The 21,688-nt window shown below is 40.6% G+C and overlaps 2 protein-coding genes across 4 annotated transcripts in view; both read right to left on the reverse strand.

The window, feature by feature from the left end:
- Positions 1-13,693, reverse strand: part of LOC121952994 (protein phosphatase 1 regulatory subunit 1A-like) — a 45,287-nt gene extending 31,594 nt beyond the window's left edge. Inside the window, exons 1-3 of one of the 3 annotated variants that reach the window (XM_042499900.2) lie at positions 13,470-13,693; positions 13,004-13,093; positions 4,980-5,071 (exon numbers count right to left, since the gene is read on the reverse strand). In XM_042499900.2, the coding sequence (XP_042355834.1) occupies positions 4,980-5,071; positions 13,004-13,040 (129 nt within the window). In that variant the 5' untranslated portion in view covers positions 13,041-13,093; positions 13,470-13,693. Of the gene's footprint in view, positions 1-4,979; positions 5,072-5,324; positions 5,397-13,003; positions 13,094-13,469 lie in introns of those variants that run through there. The other 2 variants (XM_088089188.1, XM_042499908.2) reach the window with 2 other exon arrangements.
- A 2,707-nt stretch (positions 13,694-16,400) lies between these two features.
- On the reverse strand, positions 16,401-19,850 carry npffl (neuropeptide FF-amide peptide precursor like). The gene is made up of 3 exons (XM_042494689.2): positions 19,562-19,850; positions 18,635-18,750; positions 16,401-16,827 (listed from the first exon to the last, which is right to left on the reverse strand). Exons 1-3 carry the CDS (start codon positions 19,706-19,708, stop codon positions 16,707-16,709), a joined length of 384 nt encoding a protein of 127 aa, XP_042350623.1. The 5' UTR covers positions 19,709-19,850; the 3' UTR covers positions 16,401-16,706.
- Between the last annotated feature and the right edge of the window lie 1,838 nt (positions 19,851-21,688).

Here is a 21,688-nt window from a genome sequence, read left to right on the forward strand (position 1 = left end):
GTGTGCTGTTGTTGAGAGGGTCAGACCTCAGGGAGGCAATTCTGACTGACGTGCAGGTCTCCACGGAGGCTGATTCACCATGTTGGTGGGAGTCAGGTTGCAGAGATTACTGAACCATGGGTGAAGCCCCCTGGCGTGACATTCATAAGTGTGCTTGCACGGCCACAAGAACACACCCACGTTTCCTTTTTGTGTTTTTTTTTTTTTTCTTCTTTTTCTTCAGTGACCACTCAGATTGGTCCTCGAATAAATAGCATATTTAACAAGGGCATAGTCTCAGTGGCAATCAGCCAAGCTTTGGTCATGCTTATTGAGGCTAAGAGCTAAGAACTCTCTCGGGTCTTTGCAGAAGACACAAAGTGAATTTTACTTGGAGCTAAAAGGAGATCTGTCTGCTGGCAAGGAGAAGTAGGTAAACACCAGGCTGGAGGTGTTTAAGCTCGTATATAGAACGTCTGCACCCTGGGATCAGATGTGCGATTGAATAAATACAGACAGTGAACACCGGCTCCCTGACACACAGACACCAACAGGACAGACAGGAAGACTTTAATTACGTCTGTATCTTTTAGAGAGAAAATAAGAGACAAATGCACTGCAAGGATGAGCATTGTTAAAGATAGAGAGACACACACATAGCTACACAAACACATTTTTTTAAAATAAATGACCCACAGGCACCAATTTACAGACACAGTGTCCCTAATATCACTTGGCCAATTCCACACATAATGATGAGTCTTAGTTCAAACGGCAACATAAACTAACAAACAGCACAAACTAATAAGTTTCAAGCCTGGATAATCACGCAATCCAATCTTTATGCTCATCTCCTAGTGGTTTCATTAAAGTTATAATCCTGACGATTTCAGTCCTGGTTGATTTGGCGGTGCCTGTGGTTACCATAGTGATAGCAAGTGTGATTTGACACTACAGATCACAGGATTCTTATTCATTCAGTACTTGCTTTATAATATCATCTCTGACAGGTGTAGAGTTGCTCAACTGTAGTTTTCAGATCCAGAAAAAAAACTGGAGCATTACACTGTTAGTAGAGTAGTGTACATGCCCTTGACTCTTTGTTTCATTGCATTTAGGGCACAGCACAATGAATAAACACAGACACCAAAATAACAATGACACATTGCTCTATATATTTAACAGGGAGTGATTTTGTACCCAGCCTATGAGAAATAAATAATAACACTAAAGCTGGCTTAACTCTTTGTAGGCAGTGTGAATTCAGCTAGTTTGACAGCTAGATGGATCGATGAAATACTTTATTAATCCCTGTTACACTACATGTTCCCCAGGGAACTTGTAGTGTAACAGCACGGAAGCTACTTAACATGTATTGCAAAAACAAATGAGGTATGTGAGAAACAAGGCCATATTATATACCTGAAATGGACTACATGTCCAAAATCTAAATACACTGTGCAAAGTAATACACTGATTGTTAGTACAAATAATGAATGGAGATGTAATTACTGAATGTAAACATGCCCCCACACAATTCTCAACATGGAGGTGGTTAAGCCTGTGGCTTGCTAGCAACATAACAACAGTATTCACAGAGCTAATGGTATTAACATGAGCCAATGCTATTGTGTTACCGTACTAGCTCTACCTGCCATATGAGCACAGGCAGAGCAGCGGGAATTAACAAGCCAGTGGAACACACAGGTATTCACATGCACTGCCACGCACATGCAGTTAGACCATCTACTAAAGCACACAACATACGAGTTCAGATTGCAACACACACAGAGGAACGTTCTTTACATGGCCTTTCGTTGTTTGCTGTCATGTTAATGCTCTGAATGTCATATACAGCACCTTTAATAGTAACATTAATAACAACTGCACTCTATTTAGGTTAGCTACTTGCAGGGCTTTGATATTGTGAATGCTGGCTCATTGTCACGGCTTACTGGGGCACAAAATGAAACTGAGTCATCCTTAATGAAGTCTGTTTCACCTGTGAATTTCCTGCTATGGAAACACTCCCCACCGGGTGGGAAAACAATCCATCACTCTCCACTGACTTTGTATGACTTTGCATGGTGCCTCTGTGTCTTTTCCATCTGCTAGCAAACAACAGACAAAAAAACTAAAATGCGCTGTGTGATGGGATGAACTACCAATGATGTAAACAACCAAGAATTAAGTTTTTATGAGCTTCCAAACTAAGCTTTTAAGATGAAAAAAGTGGATACAGAAGTGAGGGATCAGCAGAGGGAATGGAGAGAAGCTGTGGGATCCTGACACTTAATATACCCTGAGCAGCAAGTATTTCGAAAATTTGACCAGACAAACTGTAGAGGTTGAAGCTAACAATCACTCTCCATCTCCAGGAGACTTCAAGGTGTTAAAATATACATTTAACTTGCTAGTATCTAATGCTTTTAGCTAGCTACAGGCATTTTGTTAGCATTCCAGCACTTGTTTGCATGTTATGCTGCTGACAGTATTCCTTTTCCTTTGGGTGTTGTTTCTGATATATGACATGTTGGGCTCTGTCTCTATAAGACAAGTTAAAATGTCTGCTGAGTAAAAGGCCAACTGGCTGCACCAGTGATGATTTGGGTTTGCCCTGTTAAAGGGGGTGAAACACTTATTCTGCACTTTCAATTCATTACTAATTGAGATCATTTTGTAGAGGTCTTAACTTTGACATTTAAGTTATGTTGTTGCTTTATGTTGTTGCTTTGGTGTCAAAAAAGCCACATTAAATCCTCTTTTATTCACATAAAACATGAAAACTATGGTACTTGGACAGATGGTCTTTTTGTACTCTTTTGTAATTTGGGTTCCTAAAAGAACATGTTTACTTGTTTTATTATTTTAAAAACACTTTATTTTCTTCACACTGTCTAAGCTGAACATCTCTATTCAACCTCTGTCTGAAACACTTAATTTTAGCACCTGTCTCTTTAAGCATCAATTCTGAAAAAGCCCAGTCGGCTCTGATTCGTCAGCATTTCCGGGTCTTCTGCGGCGTCTCTGCACTGCCCTGCAGCGGGCAAGTGATTGTAACAGAGGACCTTCTATTGTGATAAATTACCAATAAAAGCTTCTGAACATAAGCTGATAACCATATAAAGAATATGTCATTATCTGAAGTCAGCTTAAAGCCAAAGAAGAAAAAGAGTCAAAAAACAGATAGTCCGAGTGATCTGAAACCTGAGGTTTTGGTTTAGAGGGATTACTTTTATATACTTTTACCTCATTATTTGAAACTTTGGCTATGCTTATGAACATCCAGCACTGAAACATTAAATATATTTATATTTGACAGCTTCTGTTCATCTGGTGGTACAGCAGGTTGTGCACTGATCCTAAAGGTCAGCAGTTAGATCCCCAGCTTCTCCAGTCAGCATGTCCAATTATCAATGGGCAAGATAATGATATCAAAATTTGGAGTCGACAGATTATCAGCCTGGACATTCATCAGGGCTGATATCTGACATTTTGCTGATTGTCTGTATCGGCGTTTTATTTTAATGATCGCTGATAAAATGAATTAATGAAAAAGCATGCGTATTACACCCAACCAACACCTGAGAAGGCAGTCTGCAATATTGATTAAACATTTGCCAAATGCATTTAAACAAAGTTTTGTGTTGGAGTTTGTTGTATTCCAAATTCTAAATTTCGTTAGGAATGTTTTTATTGTTCCTGAAAATGCATATTGGGTTATCGTGTTATTAGTTATCGGTCTCATCAAGTACTAATAATTGTTATCGCTATTGGTATGGGTATCGATATTGGTCCAGAAAAACCAAATTTGGGTCGACTCCTACTTAAAATTGAATGTTTGAACAAAACTTAGTTGCAGGTGGCATCTTGCGCGAGCCTTACCCCTGACCATACTATAGTCCCAACCATCCAATAAAATGTCCTCACAAGGACAAACTCACATACACACATGCACAACACAGTCCTCCTAAAATCTCCTCTCTTACAGTCACAGTGGGCAAAAAAGTGACCCGCAGAAAAAAAGGGAAGTATAAACGGGGTGCAGTCAGACTCATAAATCGTTGCTGGTTTTACTTGAGGCTCATTTGTTATTAATGACCTGTCCTGGTCATGTTATATTTATAAAAGTGAGAAAATGGGACACGTCTTTCCACTACAATCTCTGAAGACACCTGAATTGACCCCACTGGGTTTTTCAGTCACTAATAAGAGTTCTTTTTGTGTCTTTCAGGGATGCTGAGTTTATGAGATCTTAAAATAGGTGAATAAAAGACCTTTCCATCATTCTAATATTCTCCATTGAGAATCTGCTTTAAACTGAGCCATGCCATCCAGCATAATTAAGATCAATGTGGCAGAATTGTCACATTGCAGACAGCAGTTTGATTTAGAACAAGTCAAATCTTAATTAATACCAGGCAACTTTTAACAGTATTTCACTGCTGTATAGTGTGTGCAGCCAGTCACTCAAACCAAAAAAAACACCAAACCCACTGGAGACACATCTATACACTGCAACACGCCTATTTAACACTGCTGAGATACTGTGTCTCTCACAACCTGCTACTCTGTGAGTGGAGGTGGAAAAATCAATCTTAAAATCATCATGGTCACTTTAGCACTGCATCCAAAAGAGACAGCTTGCTAATTAGGTGCAGGGGGAGTAATAAGACACTGAAATTGTGGTTTCTTTAAGGCAGCAATTTGTCATCAGTCTATACACGCATTTTGGACACAGCACACTGCGCTTTTTATTCCAGTTGAGTTGCTCCGCTATGTCTGCAGCCGTTTGCCTTGATGACTGATATCAATGTTTTTCAGTTCTCTGTGACAAACATAAACATATCACATCTTTTTCCACAATGATGATCTTGCTAAAAGTCCATTCACGCCACTGATGCATTAAAGATTTACAAGCCTGAAAAAGTCCCACATCACCCTAACCGCCTCCTCTTCCCCCCCCCCCTTGCTTCCATTCTCCTCTCCCTCCTCCTCACCTGCTCTGCTGCCTCCGGGTCCAGGTGGGTGTCCAGTAGGGGGACAGTGAACTGTATCTTCCTGGGGCTCCCGGTGTCCATGGTGGCTCTGTCTGTCAAAGAAGAGGACAGGTTGAAGAGGAGGAGGAGGGGATGAGCCGTAGAAGGAAAATCCGTACAATAAAGAAGGGTAAGCTCAGTGAGGGAGGCTGAAAAAGAAAATAAGTGGGATCCTGCTCAGAAAAAAATAAGATTCTAATCTAGTTTCAGTTTTACTATTTTCTGCCCTTGAGTTTTATCTTTTAACACACTTTTCCCTGATTTAAGTAGCTTTTTTGGCACCCTGTTTGTTTCTATCCTCAGCACCTGCTGGCGTCTCTACCCCCGGCTTCACTCTCCTTCCTCTCCGTCTCCCCCGGCTCTCAGCACTGAGGCAAGGGCATTCTGGGCTAGGAACACCTCTCCTTCACTCTCATTCGCTGTACTCCACTCCTCTTACACAAGTCCCACCCACTGTTCACATTTCTTTCTGACTGTATTGGATGTCTGAGATCGGGGCTGTTCTCTGCAGCAGCCCCTGCACAGCCGGGAGAGAGAGGCTGACAAAAGACATACTCTCCCTCTCTTTCTCTATCTGTTGGATAGGTAGGAAAAGATGCATGATCGGGCCTCTGCTTCATGAGAAAGTATTTTTAAAATCACCTTCCTACACATGCTTAAATATAGCCTATATGGTATTTCAAATACAGAGACTCACTCAGAATGAATCATCTCCCTTACACTTTATGTACATACACCTCTGACAATATTTAATACACTAATTTCACCCATGAGTCACAGACAAATATGTTAACATGTTTTTTTTAATGAATAACAGCTCTTTTACTCACAACACTACAGTATATTTCATAAATAAGAAGGTCACAGGATGACAGTTTTGAGTCTAAACTCTAGCTCCTAAAGCTGATAAAGCTGTTACAATGATCATCTGAGCTTTGTTCATATCTGTCCAAGCTTGTCCTTACTGCTGCCTGGACAGGACAATCTTTATTGATCGCCTCTTAGCCTGAGTGTCCCTACACCACACGTCTACTGGGCCCTGATACCTGACACCAGCCAAGAGGCATATGACTGCTGTGTCGTTACAGATTTGCTGTACATTATGAGAGGCGAATGAAAAATAAACCAGGCAATTACAAGCAAATGTATCCCACTAACTTGAATTCCAAATTTTCAATCAAATTAAAAATTAGAATTTAATTCAATAGCTTAAAGCTCATCTTAGAAACTGATGAAAATATGTTTTCACAGTTTCCTCCAGACACTGACTAGCTTTATAGATTATTTAGAGAGGACGGCAGTCACATATTTAGACCACTTTACTATGTTTGTATAAGCAATATACGTACATTATATAAGACATTTTTCTTTTGTAACAGTTGCACACTGCGATACAGACAGAAAATGTGAGAAAAAAGAGCCAAGAAAAGGAGGGTGTGGGTTCGCTCACAACAAAGGCCCCCAGCTGGAATCAAACCAGGGACACTCCGGCCATATGGCACAAGCTCCAGACCATCGGCCACAAGGGTGTTTTTAAATATGTGCCTTTTAAGTCAAGTGTCGGTTTTTATTTGCCTATATGTACTCATTTAAAGTAACTGGACGAGATGGGGAGAAATCTACAGCTAGCTGGATAAAGAGAATATTTTCATCATCTAACCTGAAGGACTCCCTCTCTCTAAATTCATGAATATGTAAAGCGGTGTGGTAGGACCCAATTGCAGCACAACAGAGCAGGTAAGTAGTTGGTAATGAATGTTATTTAATCTTTTGGCAGGTTTAATGGAGCAAAGGTAAGTATAATCAGGTTGCAGGTAAGTACAGACAGTTATCAGTTCTGGGGCAGAGCAGAGTTCATGGGTCAAGCAGAGTTGTAGAGTTGTAGAGAAACTGGGGCGAGCTCACGTTCAGAGTTTGAGTGGGGAAATTGCGAACGTGGAGCGGACTTGCAGGTGAATGTATCAGGTAAGTTGCAGAAACACTTACAGCAAGGAGCGTGTGGGAAAAGCAGGAACTCCAGAGAGGGGCAGGCAGGGTTCGTGGTCAAGGACGCAGCAGTTCGCGTCAGGCAAGCATGCAGCAGAGCAGAGGAATCCAGTAGGAGCAGGCAGCAGGATCAACAAAGACATGCGGGGAATCAATGTTCCATCAGAACAATAAACACCAGTGGCACTAACATGGAGATGTTTCACGTGGTGGGAGGCTCTGAAGACGGCCGGAAGAAAGACAATCTCTCGACAGAGCCAAAGCAGTAGAACACCGGACAGCCGCAGGCAGATGAGAACCAGGGAGTGCACAGAGTCAAAACCAGGGCAACAGTTCGAGGAGAAGGGGGTGGAGGAACTGCTGGCACCAGTGGACTCTCATGGATCGGCTTCACCTTGGACACGTAGAAGGTGGGTTGGATGCGCATGGATGCGCATGGATGCGCATGGAGCAAGGAAGCTTCAGTCGCACTGCCGTCGGAGTGATTGCCCTCTGGATGGAGAATGGGCCAACGAAATTGGGAACGAGCTTCTTGGATTCCACCCGGAGAGGTAGGTCCTGGGTGGAGAGCCATACCGTCTGACCAACCCGGTAGGCCAGAGCAGGAGATCATCGCCGATTGGCCGAAGCAGTGTAGCGATCCACGAAGCGCTGAAGGGCTGAGCGTGCCTGGACCCAGGTTCGGCGGACAGACGGGCAGGAAACCTCTTCCTTCAAGGCTGGGAAGAGCGGAGGCTGGTAGCCATAGGCACACTGGAAGAGTACGAGGCCTGTGGCGGACCTGGTGAGGGAGTTATGGGCGTACTCCACCTACAGGAGCTGCTGTGACCAGGAGGAGGGATCCAGAGAGATTGGAACTGCCAGGACAGGACATCAGGAAAGTAGACGGTAGGAAGTGAAGTGGAACCGGGTGAAGAAGAGGGACCAGCGCGCCTGGAATTCAGTCTCTTGGCTGTATGGACATATTCCAGGTTCTTGTGATCAGTCCAAAACAAGGAGCGTTCCTTGGTGCCCTCCAGCCAGTGCCGCCAGTCTTCCAGGGCCATTTTCCCCGCCAGCAATTCTCTGTTCCAGGTGTCACAGTTTCTCTCAGCAGAAGAAGGTGCAGAGGTGGAGCTTATGGTCAGAGGCCGATCTTTGGGATAATACAGCTCCCACCCCAACATCAGAGGCATCCACATCTACCACGAACTGGCGCTCAGGGTCAGGGATCTGGAGGAAGTCTGGAAAGAGTCTGGAAAGCCCAATCAGCAGCAGGGGTCCACTGGAAGGGCGCCTTAGAGAGGGTGGGGTTGGTGAGTAGGGTGGCCACAGAGCTGTAGTTGCAGATGAAGCAGTGGAAGAAGTAAGCGAACCCCAGGAATCATTAAAGTTGTTTGCCGGAGTCAGGAACAGGCCAGGAGGTGACTGCAGAGACTTTAGCTGGGTTCATCCGCACCTTCCCTTGTAGCCAGCAGGCCTAGGCGTAGGTGAGGAGGAGGAGCCGGAGCCGGGGAGGAGAAATGGTCAGAGGCGAGCCAAGTTGAAACCAGGAAAACAGTACGAGAGTTAGTGCTGGAAGGTCAGGCATAGAAGCAAGGGCAAATCTGGCAGAGTAAGTGGAGTGAGGCTGCTTAAATACTGGCTTAATTGGAGATAAAGGGCAGCTGGGAGCACCAGGTGGAGGTGATGAGGCTGAAGAGGGGGAGTGGCCGGGTGGAGAGAGAAGTGGGAGTGGAATAAGTGGAAAAAATCCCACAGCAGCAGGAGAGAGGCAGAGCGGAGTGTGACAGTATAAATAAATGACAACATCCTTTTTCCTTTTTTTAACCTGGTCGTGATGTTGCTCCACTAGAACTGCACATAAAACCGTAAAAGACACATATTCTTTTTCTTGTAGCTGTGAGAGAAAGAGTGAGAGTGACAATAAAAAGTTGTCACTTTAACAAGAGCTTTTTCCTGAATGTTTTTGTCATCAAAGCAGAGAAGGAAGTTAATAAAAGACCACATGCTCTGTGCGCGCGCGTGTGTGTGTGTGTGTGTGAGACAGAGAGAGAGGGAGACAAAGAGAAAGAGGGAGACCTGCGTATCTTATACACCCTCTCTCATGAAAGGAAAACACTAGTAAAATTGTACAGTCGTTGTTATCTCCTATTAGAAGCACATTGTTTGTGTCTCTGGTTGGGAAAGCTTTAAAGAAAAGGAACATACCAGCAGTTTTGCAAGTATTACTGTTTTACAAGTTTAACTGCAAATCGTGAAGACTTTCCCTCAAGGTTCAAAATTAACAACCATCCAGCAGAAAGATATTGCATTTGGTGAGTAAATCTCAGCGGGCTCTCCGCCACGTTGTCGCATGAATGTGTGTAACAAACAAAAATTATGCTCTAACTCATTTTGGTGCCATTTAAGGGCAATCACTGCTGCTCCTCTGCTTCTCTGCTCCCAGCGCTGGAGTTTCACACACACACAGACAAACAAACACACACTACAAGTGTGTTTCATGCATGCCTAAACTCTGACAAAACTGAGTTTCTTAAGAAAGTCTAGTTTTACTGAACTGTTAACCAATAGTTAAGCAACTCTACACCTTGTATTCAATATAATACCTTGCTATTTTTTACAGTACAAATTAATGTATATGTGTCTGAAAAAGGCAATTTATAATTTTGGCTTGTGAAAAATATGCTTGGCCTGCGGATTTCTTTCATCTACCAGTCTCCTTGGCAGAGTCAAAAAGGTCATTTCAGACACTCTCTTCCCAATAATTTTCAGATTCATGTGGTACAAATTCTGTTTGTATATATTTTCCCAACTCTTCAAAGCAGTTATTGGTTTTAATTTATGTCAGTATGGTCAGAAAGTCTATGAAAAGAAAAATCTTGCAATCTTTAGCCCTTTATACTACGCATCCCAGGTCTGGATAACCATCTCACAAAGCCCAAAACGTGTTTGTAACTCAGAAGTTCAAAGACTGTTTAAGGGTGTTCGCTTCATTTTAACAGTTGGGGGGTCGCATGTGAAAAGGAAAATTTGGTGGTCCTCTGCAGGAACATTTTAAGCATCTTAATTTCCTTTATTCTGGTGATTTTTTTGGAACAATTTCTGTCTTTTCTGCATCAATTTAGGGTGTGAATGTCTTTCACTATGCTACCTTCATGTTTGTATTGAAGGGGAGAAATACACATGTTCTAGATATTGAGGGGGACAACAATGACAGTTTTACTTGAACAATGTGGAAATACAAACTCACTGAATGGTAGCAGTCTTCTTACAACTTATGGTAAAACACCATGTCAAAAAATACAGGGACCGCCTGGAATGGTAAGACAAATCTTCAACAGCAGCGTGACTTGCAAAATGTTGAGCCATAAAGTAAAATAATTGTGCTTTTTCATCATTTAGGACAGCACAACACTAAAGTTTACCCTTTACACTGACATTCCTTTTTTTTTTTTTTTTTACAGAGGATCCTTCACTCGCCCTGTAGCCATTAAAGCCTGTTGTGTGTGACAAATTGTGCTGTGTCATGGTCACGGTCGGTAATGGCTGAGACCTCCCTCTCCAGTGTTAAAGATGGCTGCCTTCCAAGATGATGACCATTAGGGAAAATGGGAGGGGGGTCGAGTAAAGGTCAGCGAGCCATACAGTGGACAGAGAAGGACATCAGAAAGGTAGTTCATATTTTTGTTAGTTACTGCAAACAGTAGGTGGCAATAACAATCCCTCCTCCTCTCTCAGTGTCATCTCTCTGTCTGTCTCTGTCGGTTATAATTGCTGCACACACAGAGTTTTTGTCTGAACCCCCTGCAGACTCATGAAATTCAGATTGAATCTTTCTGTAACTCAGCTGTGCAGATCAGAGGCTACAGCTGTGTGATCAACAGCACCCACGCCCTGATCTCGCTCTCTCTCTTTGTCCTATCTTTTTGTCTCAACATGTTTCTGGTTACCTCATATTTACTTTTCATATCTCATTGTCACTGCCCTACGTGTACTCCTACTGCACACTCAGACATCCTGGTGGGGGATCCCACTTTAAATCTTTTCACTACAATCTATTTCCTTCTCTCAAAAAATGATCAGGTTCCCTTGTCTTCACTGAGGTTGGTGAAGTAGGCAGAATGTCGTTATGCTTTTTTTTGGTTTGCATATTAAATGCATACTTGTGTTTTTATGATTGATTGATTATTTTTAACTGGGCTTGTCTTGAAGTTCCCTTATGTCTATCTTCTTGAAATTGAAAATTCTGTTTGAAAACACTGCTAATAAAGTTTAAATCTCAGCTCTGTATAGCTTGTCCAAGTAAGTTTTCTAATACTGCGTCGTCCTCAACTTATCATGATACGGCAAGTCATAATAGTGCTGCAGGGATGTGGGGGTTTTTTAGATGGCCATCTGGGATGTTGGCATCGTCCTGGTTCCCTTGCCTCTGGGATTTTTCCATTGGGTTTTGGATTATTGCAGAAAATTAGCTCTGTGGTGAACAAAAGTTGATATATGATATTTGCAATTTTTGTTCAGCAAGATAATCTTCACAAATGAACAACACTTTTAAGATTTTTGAAGCGTACATGTAATCGTCAGTAGTGAAAAGCTAACGTTAGGCTATGAGCAAACAGAGCAAACAAACTTTAACATCACAACTACTAACTGTACTAGCGAGTATATGCTCAGTGTGATGACTATTCAGGGCCTTCAACTTCAGAAATCTCAGCCACTTGTTAATAACAGCCTTTTTAAGATATTTAAGAGCTTTAAATTTCACAAGTGTGGTTTAGTGATTCGTACAATCTCTTAAACTTGTGTGAAAATCTTGTAAAGCTTGTGGCCTATTTCAGGCATCTAACCAAATACCCACCGACTTCAAGAGGATCCAGAGGAGAAAAAAATGCTATTCTTTTTCCATGTTTTAGGATTCCTTTTGTAGCACTCTATAGGCTCATTACTATATTGATGGCTGTTTGTTGTTGATGGATTGTGAGAGCAGACTCCCGTTGCTCCAGGCTCTGAAGCCTATTTGACATGGTGGCCTTACTGTGGAATAACAACTTCTGGGTCTGACACATGATGCAATGGGAGCCAAAATATGTTTTCCCATAAATTTACATGGCGGAAAAGCTGTCTATAAATCAGTGAATACATTTCGGTCTATTTCGGTCTATTCGGTTTATAACATTTGTAAAGTCTTGAAGAGCAGTAGGAACAAATAATTGTATCCCTACTTAAGTTAGTGGAGCGCTAAACCGGAATTTAGCTGTTCAGCCAGCGGATGTCAGCCACTCAGCAGCGCTCAGACGCCACAAGTCTCTCTTGCACCTGCTCTAAGGGCTGCAGAGTGTGTAAGTAGCACTGATAATAACAGGATCATCCCTTTTGGGTTTATATGCTACTGATCAGCTCTCACAGGAATGAATGCTGTATCCAGGTCTGTATGGCTAAATACTGCTAAATACTATAGCTAAATTAATCAACAGTTACTGAATAACAGTCCTGATAGTAGCCCACTGAAGCAACCCACTTCATTATGGTATTTAGCAACTTTGCCACCTGACTGTTAGTTCCTAAAAAAGAATCATTCAAATTGTGTAAAACAATGGTTCCCAACTGGTGGGTTGTGGTCCAAAGTGGGTCACGGGTTCATTCTGAATGGACTGCAAGTGACTTGTAAATGTGTAAGGTTAATGAAAACACACTTTCTTTTGAAATACAGACTTTGTTAAGAGCCTCATTTATCACATCAACCAGTTTTTTGTTGTTGTTGTTTGTGTTTACCACAACAGAAACTATTTCATTGCCTTCTTCTTGGTATTACTTGGCCTTATAACATGCTGTGCCTTTGTGGTGTTTTTAAGTCACCAGTCTTGAAGTAATAATATGCCCTTTTTTGGTTGCAGTGCTACATGTCAACACAATTTTAAGTAACTGCACTTTATTTTTGCAATTTGTAGCCCATGTAGTTAAACTGTGTGAAATATCAAACTTGTTGGAAACCACTGGCTTATATAAATAAGTCTTACCTTTTTGTGGCATATTCCCTCCTTCTGTTTTGCACATTGTCCCACACACTCTTTGACGCTTGTGTTTTGAAGTACAGGATAGCAGCCGCACTGTAGACAGACAGAAAGTTGCTAGCTTAGCAACATGAGGGCTACAAACAATAACAACTTATTAATATTTTTGTTCTGTCTCCTTATCATTAAGTCTAGAAAGCTACAGCATTTAGCATTATCTCTCAAGCTCAGGCATACAGCTACTATTTTTCTGACATCTCGTTTTCCTTGCCAACACTTTTACTTCGGCTCAAAACTATCATTACTTCGCTTGCTAACAGTGTTACCATAGATACAATCCATGGATACCGCTTAAAACATCAGAAGCTAAGCTAACTGCTAAGCAAACACCACAGTATAGACAGCAGGCTACTGATAAACAAATGCACCGAATCACAATGTTTGTTTGCAACAGCTTCTGCTGAGGTCTCACCCTGTCGGCAGACAGCCTTTTCCGATCAGCAACTGAGACTCGCACACCGTTTTACTACGGTTTCCGTTGTTGTACCGAAAAGTGTTCCCCTGTCGGAAAGCGTTTCCTCCTCTTAATGCGCAGCGCCGATGGAAAATACCTCCACACGAGACCGGCTGAGCGACATGTTTCCTCAAAACTGATGAAGCGGGTGGGCGTTGAGCTGCGATTTTCTCTCGTTTGGTGGGTGTGTCAGACCCAATCAGCACACCTGGGCTGGTTCAGAGCAGTGGCACGCGATAGGTCAACGTCATCTGGTTGGCCTGGGAGGAGAGGGGCGGGGGTGTTTTGTTGTTTTTTTTTGATGACGCTGAATCCATTTGTGATATTTCCAAGATTCAAAATGCATGTTTTAAACCAGACGTCTGCATATTTTAAGTTATTTTATTTTGTCAGGTACAAATATCTATCAGAATGGCCCACAACCTGAGTTAAAGGTAGCTTAGGTCATTCAGAATGACCTAACACCTCTCCAAACAGAGTTAAATGAAGAGTTGGGCTTTTTTGTCAGGGAAAAATATCTATCAGAATGATCTACCACCTGTATACATAGAGTAAAATGCAGAATAGGTCAATCTGATAGGTAGAAATGTCTATCAAAATACCTACCAAATGCATAAATAGAGTTAAAGGTAGCGAAGGTCACTCTGTCAGGCGTAATGTCCATCAGAATAGCCTACCACCAGTATAAATAGAGTTAAATGCAGAGTAGGTCATTCTGATAGGTACAAATGTCTATCAAAATGGCCTTCCATCTGTATAAATAAAGCTCCATTATTATTAGGCAGGGATACTCAACTTTTTTTGCTTATGAGCCAGCGTTGTAAAAATGACAGGAGGCCAGGCGCCAGTCACAGAAGCCCCATACATGTTTCTATAATGTTCAACATTTCTTGGATTTTAAGAAATTTTCAAGTTTTTAGAGTGTTTCCAGGATTTTAGGACGTAATTATGATTTTAGGATGTTAATTAGATTTTTAGATGTTTCTAGAATTTTAGGACATTTTAAAGATTTTAGGATATTTTATAGGCTTTTAGGACATTTCTAGGATTTTTAGGATGTTTCTCTGATTTTAGGACATTTGTCAGATTTTTAGGACATTTCAAGTATTTTAGGATGTTCCTAGGATTTGAGGATGTTTCTTTTTGATTGTAGGACAGATTTTAGGACATTAGAGGCTTAGCTATAGGACCTCTGCGAGGGATCCTCCGCTGGCACTTTTTGAGAAACAACCTCTATTTTATCTACACATCTGATTTGACTGATTGAAGTTGAGCATTCTTGACCTAATAACTGTGTGTATTTTCAGTTTATTAGCCTGTTTTGTATCCTGCTTCCTGTGATAATAATGTTTAAGCTAGGTTAGTAAAAACAACTACATTGTTATCCACAGATTGGGTTTTTTTCACGCTGAAAAGTACTCTTGATGGTGAAATGCTGAAAACTACACTCAAGAAAGAGATAACTAGAAAACCTATGTTGCAACTGTGTTTTAGGCTAAATGATGCAACAATGCATCTTGATTTAAACAGAAATGGTCAGGAAAACAAAACAAACAAACACAGATTAACAGGAACCTAAGGGGGTGGGGGATTAAGAGGTCATGGGTCAATAGTCTCCAATCAGCACCAGTTATTCTTCATTTTGTCTTCTGGCCACATAAAAGAGGTCAGGCTAATAGAAGACTCTTCCTAAGAGGGATTGACGTGCTTTCCTTCCCCAGTAATTGGCTGCGGAAACCGTGAAAGCATAGAGTAATTGCATGTTGCTGTGTTTTAATTAGTGCTGAGGCTTATTGCATGCTGCTTCCCCAGGTGGCCCGTAAATTCACCACACACAAAAGCATGACTGCCACTGTTAGTCTGTACAGAAGAGCTGTGCATCACTGTACATTAAACAGATGATAGCTGGATAAAACATTCTCCATCCACGTCCCAGGAGACCTAATCCTGCGCACAGCTGTCTGTGGGTTGTAGAGATAAAATTGCAGAAACTAAATGTCCAGTGATATTTCTCCAAGCAATATTTTGTTTAATTTATGCTTTGCACATTTTTTTGTGTCCGTCACTAAATTTACATTCCTCTGATGTCTGAGTGAGCCAAATTTAATGTGGAAAAATGATTATGTACTTGTATTGCAGATGTTCATATTGTAGAAAATCTGTTGCAGCAACATTTTTATGTTTTTTTGCGTACCTTACAAATATAGCTCTGTGCTCTAAACCTCCTGCTAATCAATTTGGAAAATGTTTTACAAACAATTACAACTGAGCAGCTGTTGTAAAACCACAGAAGTTGTCCAGCAACCAAATCCAAATAACTTGGAAAAATGACAGATTAGGCACAGCCTGTAGACTTGCAATTATTTTGACAGTACTGCATAAAATCCACAATAAATCATATTATTTTAAACATATTATTAAATGATTAGTCTATTATCAATGACCATTTTATATATACTTGCTTATCAAAGCTTCTTAAATGGAAGCATCCACTGTTTTTTATTCTGTATTATTTTAACCTAAATTCAAACATTTTAGTTTTTTGAAAAAATGTTGTGTGTTGTGATGGATATACATTTTTTAATATTATTATTTTCTGACAATACAAAAACTAATGAGTTACTTAAGAGAATATAATAATAAGTGGCCTTAATCTATATTTTCAGCATATTTATTCAAGTTAGTTTTTTTCCTTTTAATCATGCAGATTTCAAAACCCAGACAGAAAATTCGGTCTTTACAATCTCATCATTTGTATTTGATTCAGTAGTTTGAGCAAATAGTATTTGATCAAATTATTGTAATCCTGGTCTTTGTCTTTTGACCATTTTGATCACACAAATACACACAAGTTTATCTTTTCCAAGTTCAAAGCTCCTTTATTTACCAGAGAATAAAAGAATAACAAAAAATCTGTATCAATCAATTTACAGCAAACACTTTTGGACCTAAATATCGTTCCAGTCTGGACAAATGGTGCCCATCAACATGCTTTTGGGAAATCAGCAAGAAAAAAAGAAAACTGAAGCTTGTGTCTTAAATTAAACATTTGGTGTCAAGCAAAGCCTAATGGACAATGGTAAAAAAAAAAAAAAAAAAAAAAGTATAATCTAATTCAGATTTATTCATTCAAATTTTGTCTTTCCACAGTTGCCTGCTGCTTGGCCTGATGCTAGGACATCAGTGCCTGCCAGACTATTTCTTGCCGAATCTCTGGGGCACAGCCATACTCCAGATCTGACCAGGGGCAGCATCCCAGTCGCGGGAATTTATCTGATCCTCTGTCACTACCTGCCCTCTGGAGCCGCGGCCAAACCTGCGAGGGTGGAGAAACAGGCAGGAACTGATGTTGTAATATATCATTTAAATGGAAGACTTTTTTTGAAAAAGATTTTTATACATAGTGGACCTCAGCAGAAACATTGTCCATATATTTGTTCATTTATATAATCATAATATAATATATAATATAATTCACTTGCTGAAAATACAAAATATTTTGTTTTGTAAGCAGCAATCACCAGAGCTGAAAAATAAATCCACTGCAGAAGTGCTGCAAACTGCAGTTCCTCTAATGGCCACTTGAGGCTGACCCCAAAAATGAGTCAATCCCTGTAGACCCCCATATTAAAATGCCCCAACTTTACAGCAGAAATAAACATATTTACAGCATGGTACAAAAACACTTTTGGTCTATAGCTAATTTCAACACTCATGAAAACTGTACAGGGACATTTTTCTATAACTCATCTATTAACTTAACACATATTTACATAATTAGGAGGTGGCCACTGTCTGAGAGGCATCACCACAGTGTGTGAGTATTACATCAACCACTTCTCACCCATATATGGTCACTTCAGGCTCCAAAAAAAACCCCTCAAATGGCCACAGCCAAGATGCTGAACTTGAGATCACTACATCCATTATTTTACACAATATTTTGTTAGTTTTTGTCAAACTGAGCAGAAAGGAGTGTTACACAGGAGGTCAGTTAAAGTTCAAAGAGGAAACAGTTTTAGTGTAATGCTGAAACCCTCAAAGCTGAGACCACAAATTCAGTTCAACCTCAAATATATGATATTTAAAGTTCTATCATAATTTGTTTTAACATTTTAAATTCAGATATTGAAAATAGAAGCAAAAAGGTTTTTATTTTATCTGCACATGAAGCAGGCCCCGTGGAAGTCAGCTCAGTGTTGCTTCCAATTTTTTCCCAGCAGCCACTCACACTAGTGCAATGAAAAAATTACCCTGCACACCAAAAAGCTTTTTCCCGTAGTCCAGCACTGTAAAAGAGACATCTGTATAACTGCTGACACCTCAAACTGCAAACAAGGTCAATTATGACTCTTTGTATTTTGAATTTTTAATCCATGGAGGTTTTATAGTTGTAAAATTTTCCTCAAACTAAGACAAGTAATTAAAAAATCATTCCGTAACATCACTACAACGTAAAGTCTGTGGGCTGAGCGGGAACTTACGGCCGAGGCCAACAGGAAAAACATTACCGTACATATTCAGTGGGCCATCTATCAGGTACTTAAACCCACGTTTTTTGACGTATGCACCAGAGGAGCATTTCTGATTGGACAGAATTAACGCCATCTTAGGGTCCACTATCTAGGTATGGCTGTACATCTGTGATGTGGGGCCGCAGCTATCAGTAGATGATACGTTGGTTGACAGAAGAACTACTTTAATTTGCGGTGAAGTCCATTTTCAAACCAAAATATAAAAAAAATATTGTGTGCCAGCTTTTAAAGTGTAAATATTGGCAACTTTTGTTTTCTTACATTATCAGAATATCTTTGGCTTTTGGTATGTTGGTCGGATAAAAACAAGATATTTGATGGCATCCCCTTGAACTCTAAGAAACTGTGATAGGCATTTTTCAGTTTTTTACATTTTACAGGCATAAATGATGATGACAATCTTGTAGTGCATCAACAATATTTTTTTTTCTTTTAAAAATCAGAGTCCATTTGAGTCATGGATGATGTTGTACTGAAGGGAAACTGCTATAGAGAGTTGAAACTGTACAGTGGTATAGATGACTTATGTCCTGTGTGCTTGTTTTTATGTATGTGTGTGATGATTACGGGTTATATAATGGCTCTGACCTCTGTGGCTGATGGAGGACAGAGTTCCTGGTTTCTCTCTGGGATCCGAGCAGCAGAGCTCTCAGCACCGCAGTCAGCAGACGATCATCGATGTTGTTATCCGTGTTTTCACTCTCCTGCAGCACAGCAGCATGCACACAGACAAATGCAAAGCTTAGCATCAAAAAGCTTGTGTTCTATTTATGAAAACCCCACAAAAATTTCTTGGGACAGTATCAAGAACCTTAACTGTATCCAATTCTGGGTTGCAGCACAAACCCCAGGGGTTGTAACTGCAGCCAGGCAGTCCTGCTGTGGCGAGGGACCTTGGGATGTAGATATCAGTGTGCAAAGGCGGAGAAATGGACCTCATGCCTATCCAAATAAACATCCACCCTTATCTTTATGCAAAATAAAACCCTGATCTGTCTGTTGTGCACGCCACAGAGGGAAAACCTTCGAATTTTCACCAAGATCTGAATCCTCTTCTGTCTGACTGTCTGTTGACCCCAGAATGTATTACAGTGTATTTCACACTGTTGCATGAAGACGAACGCTGTCTGAAATCTAAATGAGTCCTGTGATTTAGCTTGTCTCACTTGATAAAAACTGCTCAAATCCCATTTACATACTCTATCACATGGGGTGACAGACTTCTCAGAAAATGTTGGCATGACTTCTAGTGGTGCACAGAATATTTCATTCAGTCTAACGTGGCTCAGCAGACAGCCCATTTTTAAATCCTGCCTAGAGACAGACTGAGTATTTAACACATAACCATGTGTGACTGAGATAAGTCTCAAAATTAGCTTTTTTATTTTCAGATGCCAACATAATTTCTGGCAAATTTGACTGGGTGCAGCATGAATTGTATGGGAGAAATGATATATCTACTTGTCACAGCAGGTTAAAATCACAGACTAGAATTGAAGTGTTTTGTTGTCTCACCAGCCCCAGCAGGTGGTCGGCCACGTTCTCCTCTGAGCCTGGCAGGATGTCATTTTTGTCCAGACTGCCTTGGATGTGAAGAGCCTGACTGACGCCAGCCATCGCCACAACCAGTGCCAGAAGAGTCGCCACCGCAGCTGTGTCCATGGTCTCAATCTGAAGGTGAGGTCAGACAAGTACTGATGATAAAGGCAGAGGATTTTTACACCTGTTGACCTCAAGAGACTCAGCTCCACGAGAACAGAGGAAACACTCGTCCTGGTCAGGGTTAAGTGTCCTCTTTGTGCAGTGTCCTGGCTAACTTTGGTGGTGGTAATATCCTTGCCGGGTCTTATATACACCTCATAGTCAGCGGCTGAAAACCCCCAGGAGAGCTGGAGAAAGATCCTACTGAACAAAGGGGAACAAGGGACAGGATGGAGGAAGAACCAGCCCCCTAATATGAGACTTAACCAGGTCCATTTAGCAGGATCAGGGCATTAGTGATGACTGAGCGCCAGAGTGCGTTATTATGTGGCCCTTAGGGTAGTGCAACACAATTCTCCCAGTTATTAAACAGATAAATCCCTGCAAATGGACTCTGATCCACCAGACCCTGCTGCCCAGTAGTCCAAACTGCATGTACAAACAATATGTGCGAACACTCACTTAATCAAACACTGATGTTAAACTGATGAGACGACTTCAGTGATCTTAGGCAACAAAGTAATGGACCTAAACACAAAAGAGTCACAAAAGAAATGAACAACAGAGTGGCAACTAATTAGTTTTTGGTTTTTTTTAAAAATATTTTTGCTCCAGAGCTAATTTCTCAGAACCACAAGATGAATCTACAATATCATCTTACACCTTAGGGTTTGCAATAATGTTTCAGATTCATTCATCAGTGAAGGATCGAACACAGAGTTTTTATCTTAATGGCGTCTCAGATTAATGTTGGTGATTTTAGGGATCGTTTTGCAAGTGTGGGCTGACTTATACAAGATCATGTTCAACAAAGCACATGTACACTTAATTTACAGGGTTGTTTTCTTTCTTGTTTTAAAGTTAATTATCACAGAAAATGATTATTGGTAGAAATGTAAAACAAAATATGGTTCAGTGGTTGCACCATTGATCAAAGGCCTTTGCTCACACAGTCAAGAAACCGTTTTATGAGTTTCTTCTTTTAACATGCTGATGAAGGGATTTTAGAAAACAAGCTTCTCCCAAAGGAAACAGTTTATTAGAATAAAAAAGCCGTCATTTGTTAAATGTCAGTGTCCTTCGTTTTGTTAATTTTAAACAAAGACTACTTTAGGCTTGATTTGTGAGTGACACCGGCTTCATTAGTGCTGTATTTGTTCACTTTGTCTCTGTCTTTGACTCTATGTGTGTGTGTGTGTGTGTGTGTGTGTGTGTGTGTGTGTGTGTGTGTGTGTTTGTGTAATGATTAGTCACTTCCCCAAGACTGGATGAGACATCAACAGATTTGGCTCATCAAAGTGCCCTAATGGGTGACAATCCGCTTACATTGCAACACAAACACACACACACTCCCTGTTTATCTGCCATAGCAACCAGGATGACATCTGACAGACACCGAGGGGAATTTGTTTTCATTACTATAATAAGATCATCAGCTTATGGATTAGAGAAAAATAATTCATAATTCACTCATTCTGACATGATAATAAAAAGCATGTATATGTTCAGTTTGTTTTGTTTAAGATTCAGTTATTTTTAATCATGAATAGGGGCCAATCATGAAATTAATGTGTTTTAATCAACAGACAAAAAACAAGTACACAAATGATAACTTATTGTCAAAAAGCAAGGGAAAAATGTCCAGGAAACTATATTCATTATTCTCTTATAATTCTTTCTTGAGGTCATTTTCTTTTGTTTCTCTCTCTCTCTCTTCCTTTTACCTTTTTTCTTATTTTCAGGTAATTTTGTTGTGATTTTACTAATTTCTTACAAAGTTTTGGGCCATTTCTTGCTCTGTTCTTCTTCCCATGTTTCTGAAAGAGCCAATTTGCTCAGGTTTCAAAGGGTTAAGGATGACCTCACAATACACATAATTAAATGTACATGTTTCCATGTGAACAAAAACTGAAGATTGTAAGCTTTGCGAAAGAAGAATTA

The sequence above is a fragment of the Plectropomus leopardus genome, chromosome 2, assembly GCF_026936395.1.
Source record: "Plectropomus leopardus strain MGB_pleo_1.0 chromosome 2, ASM2693639v1, whole genome shotgun sequence".
In the NCBI taxonomy this organism is placed as follows: Eukaryota; Metazoa; Chordata; class Actinopteri; order Perciformes; family Serranidae; genus Plectropomus; species Plectropomus leopardus.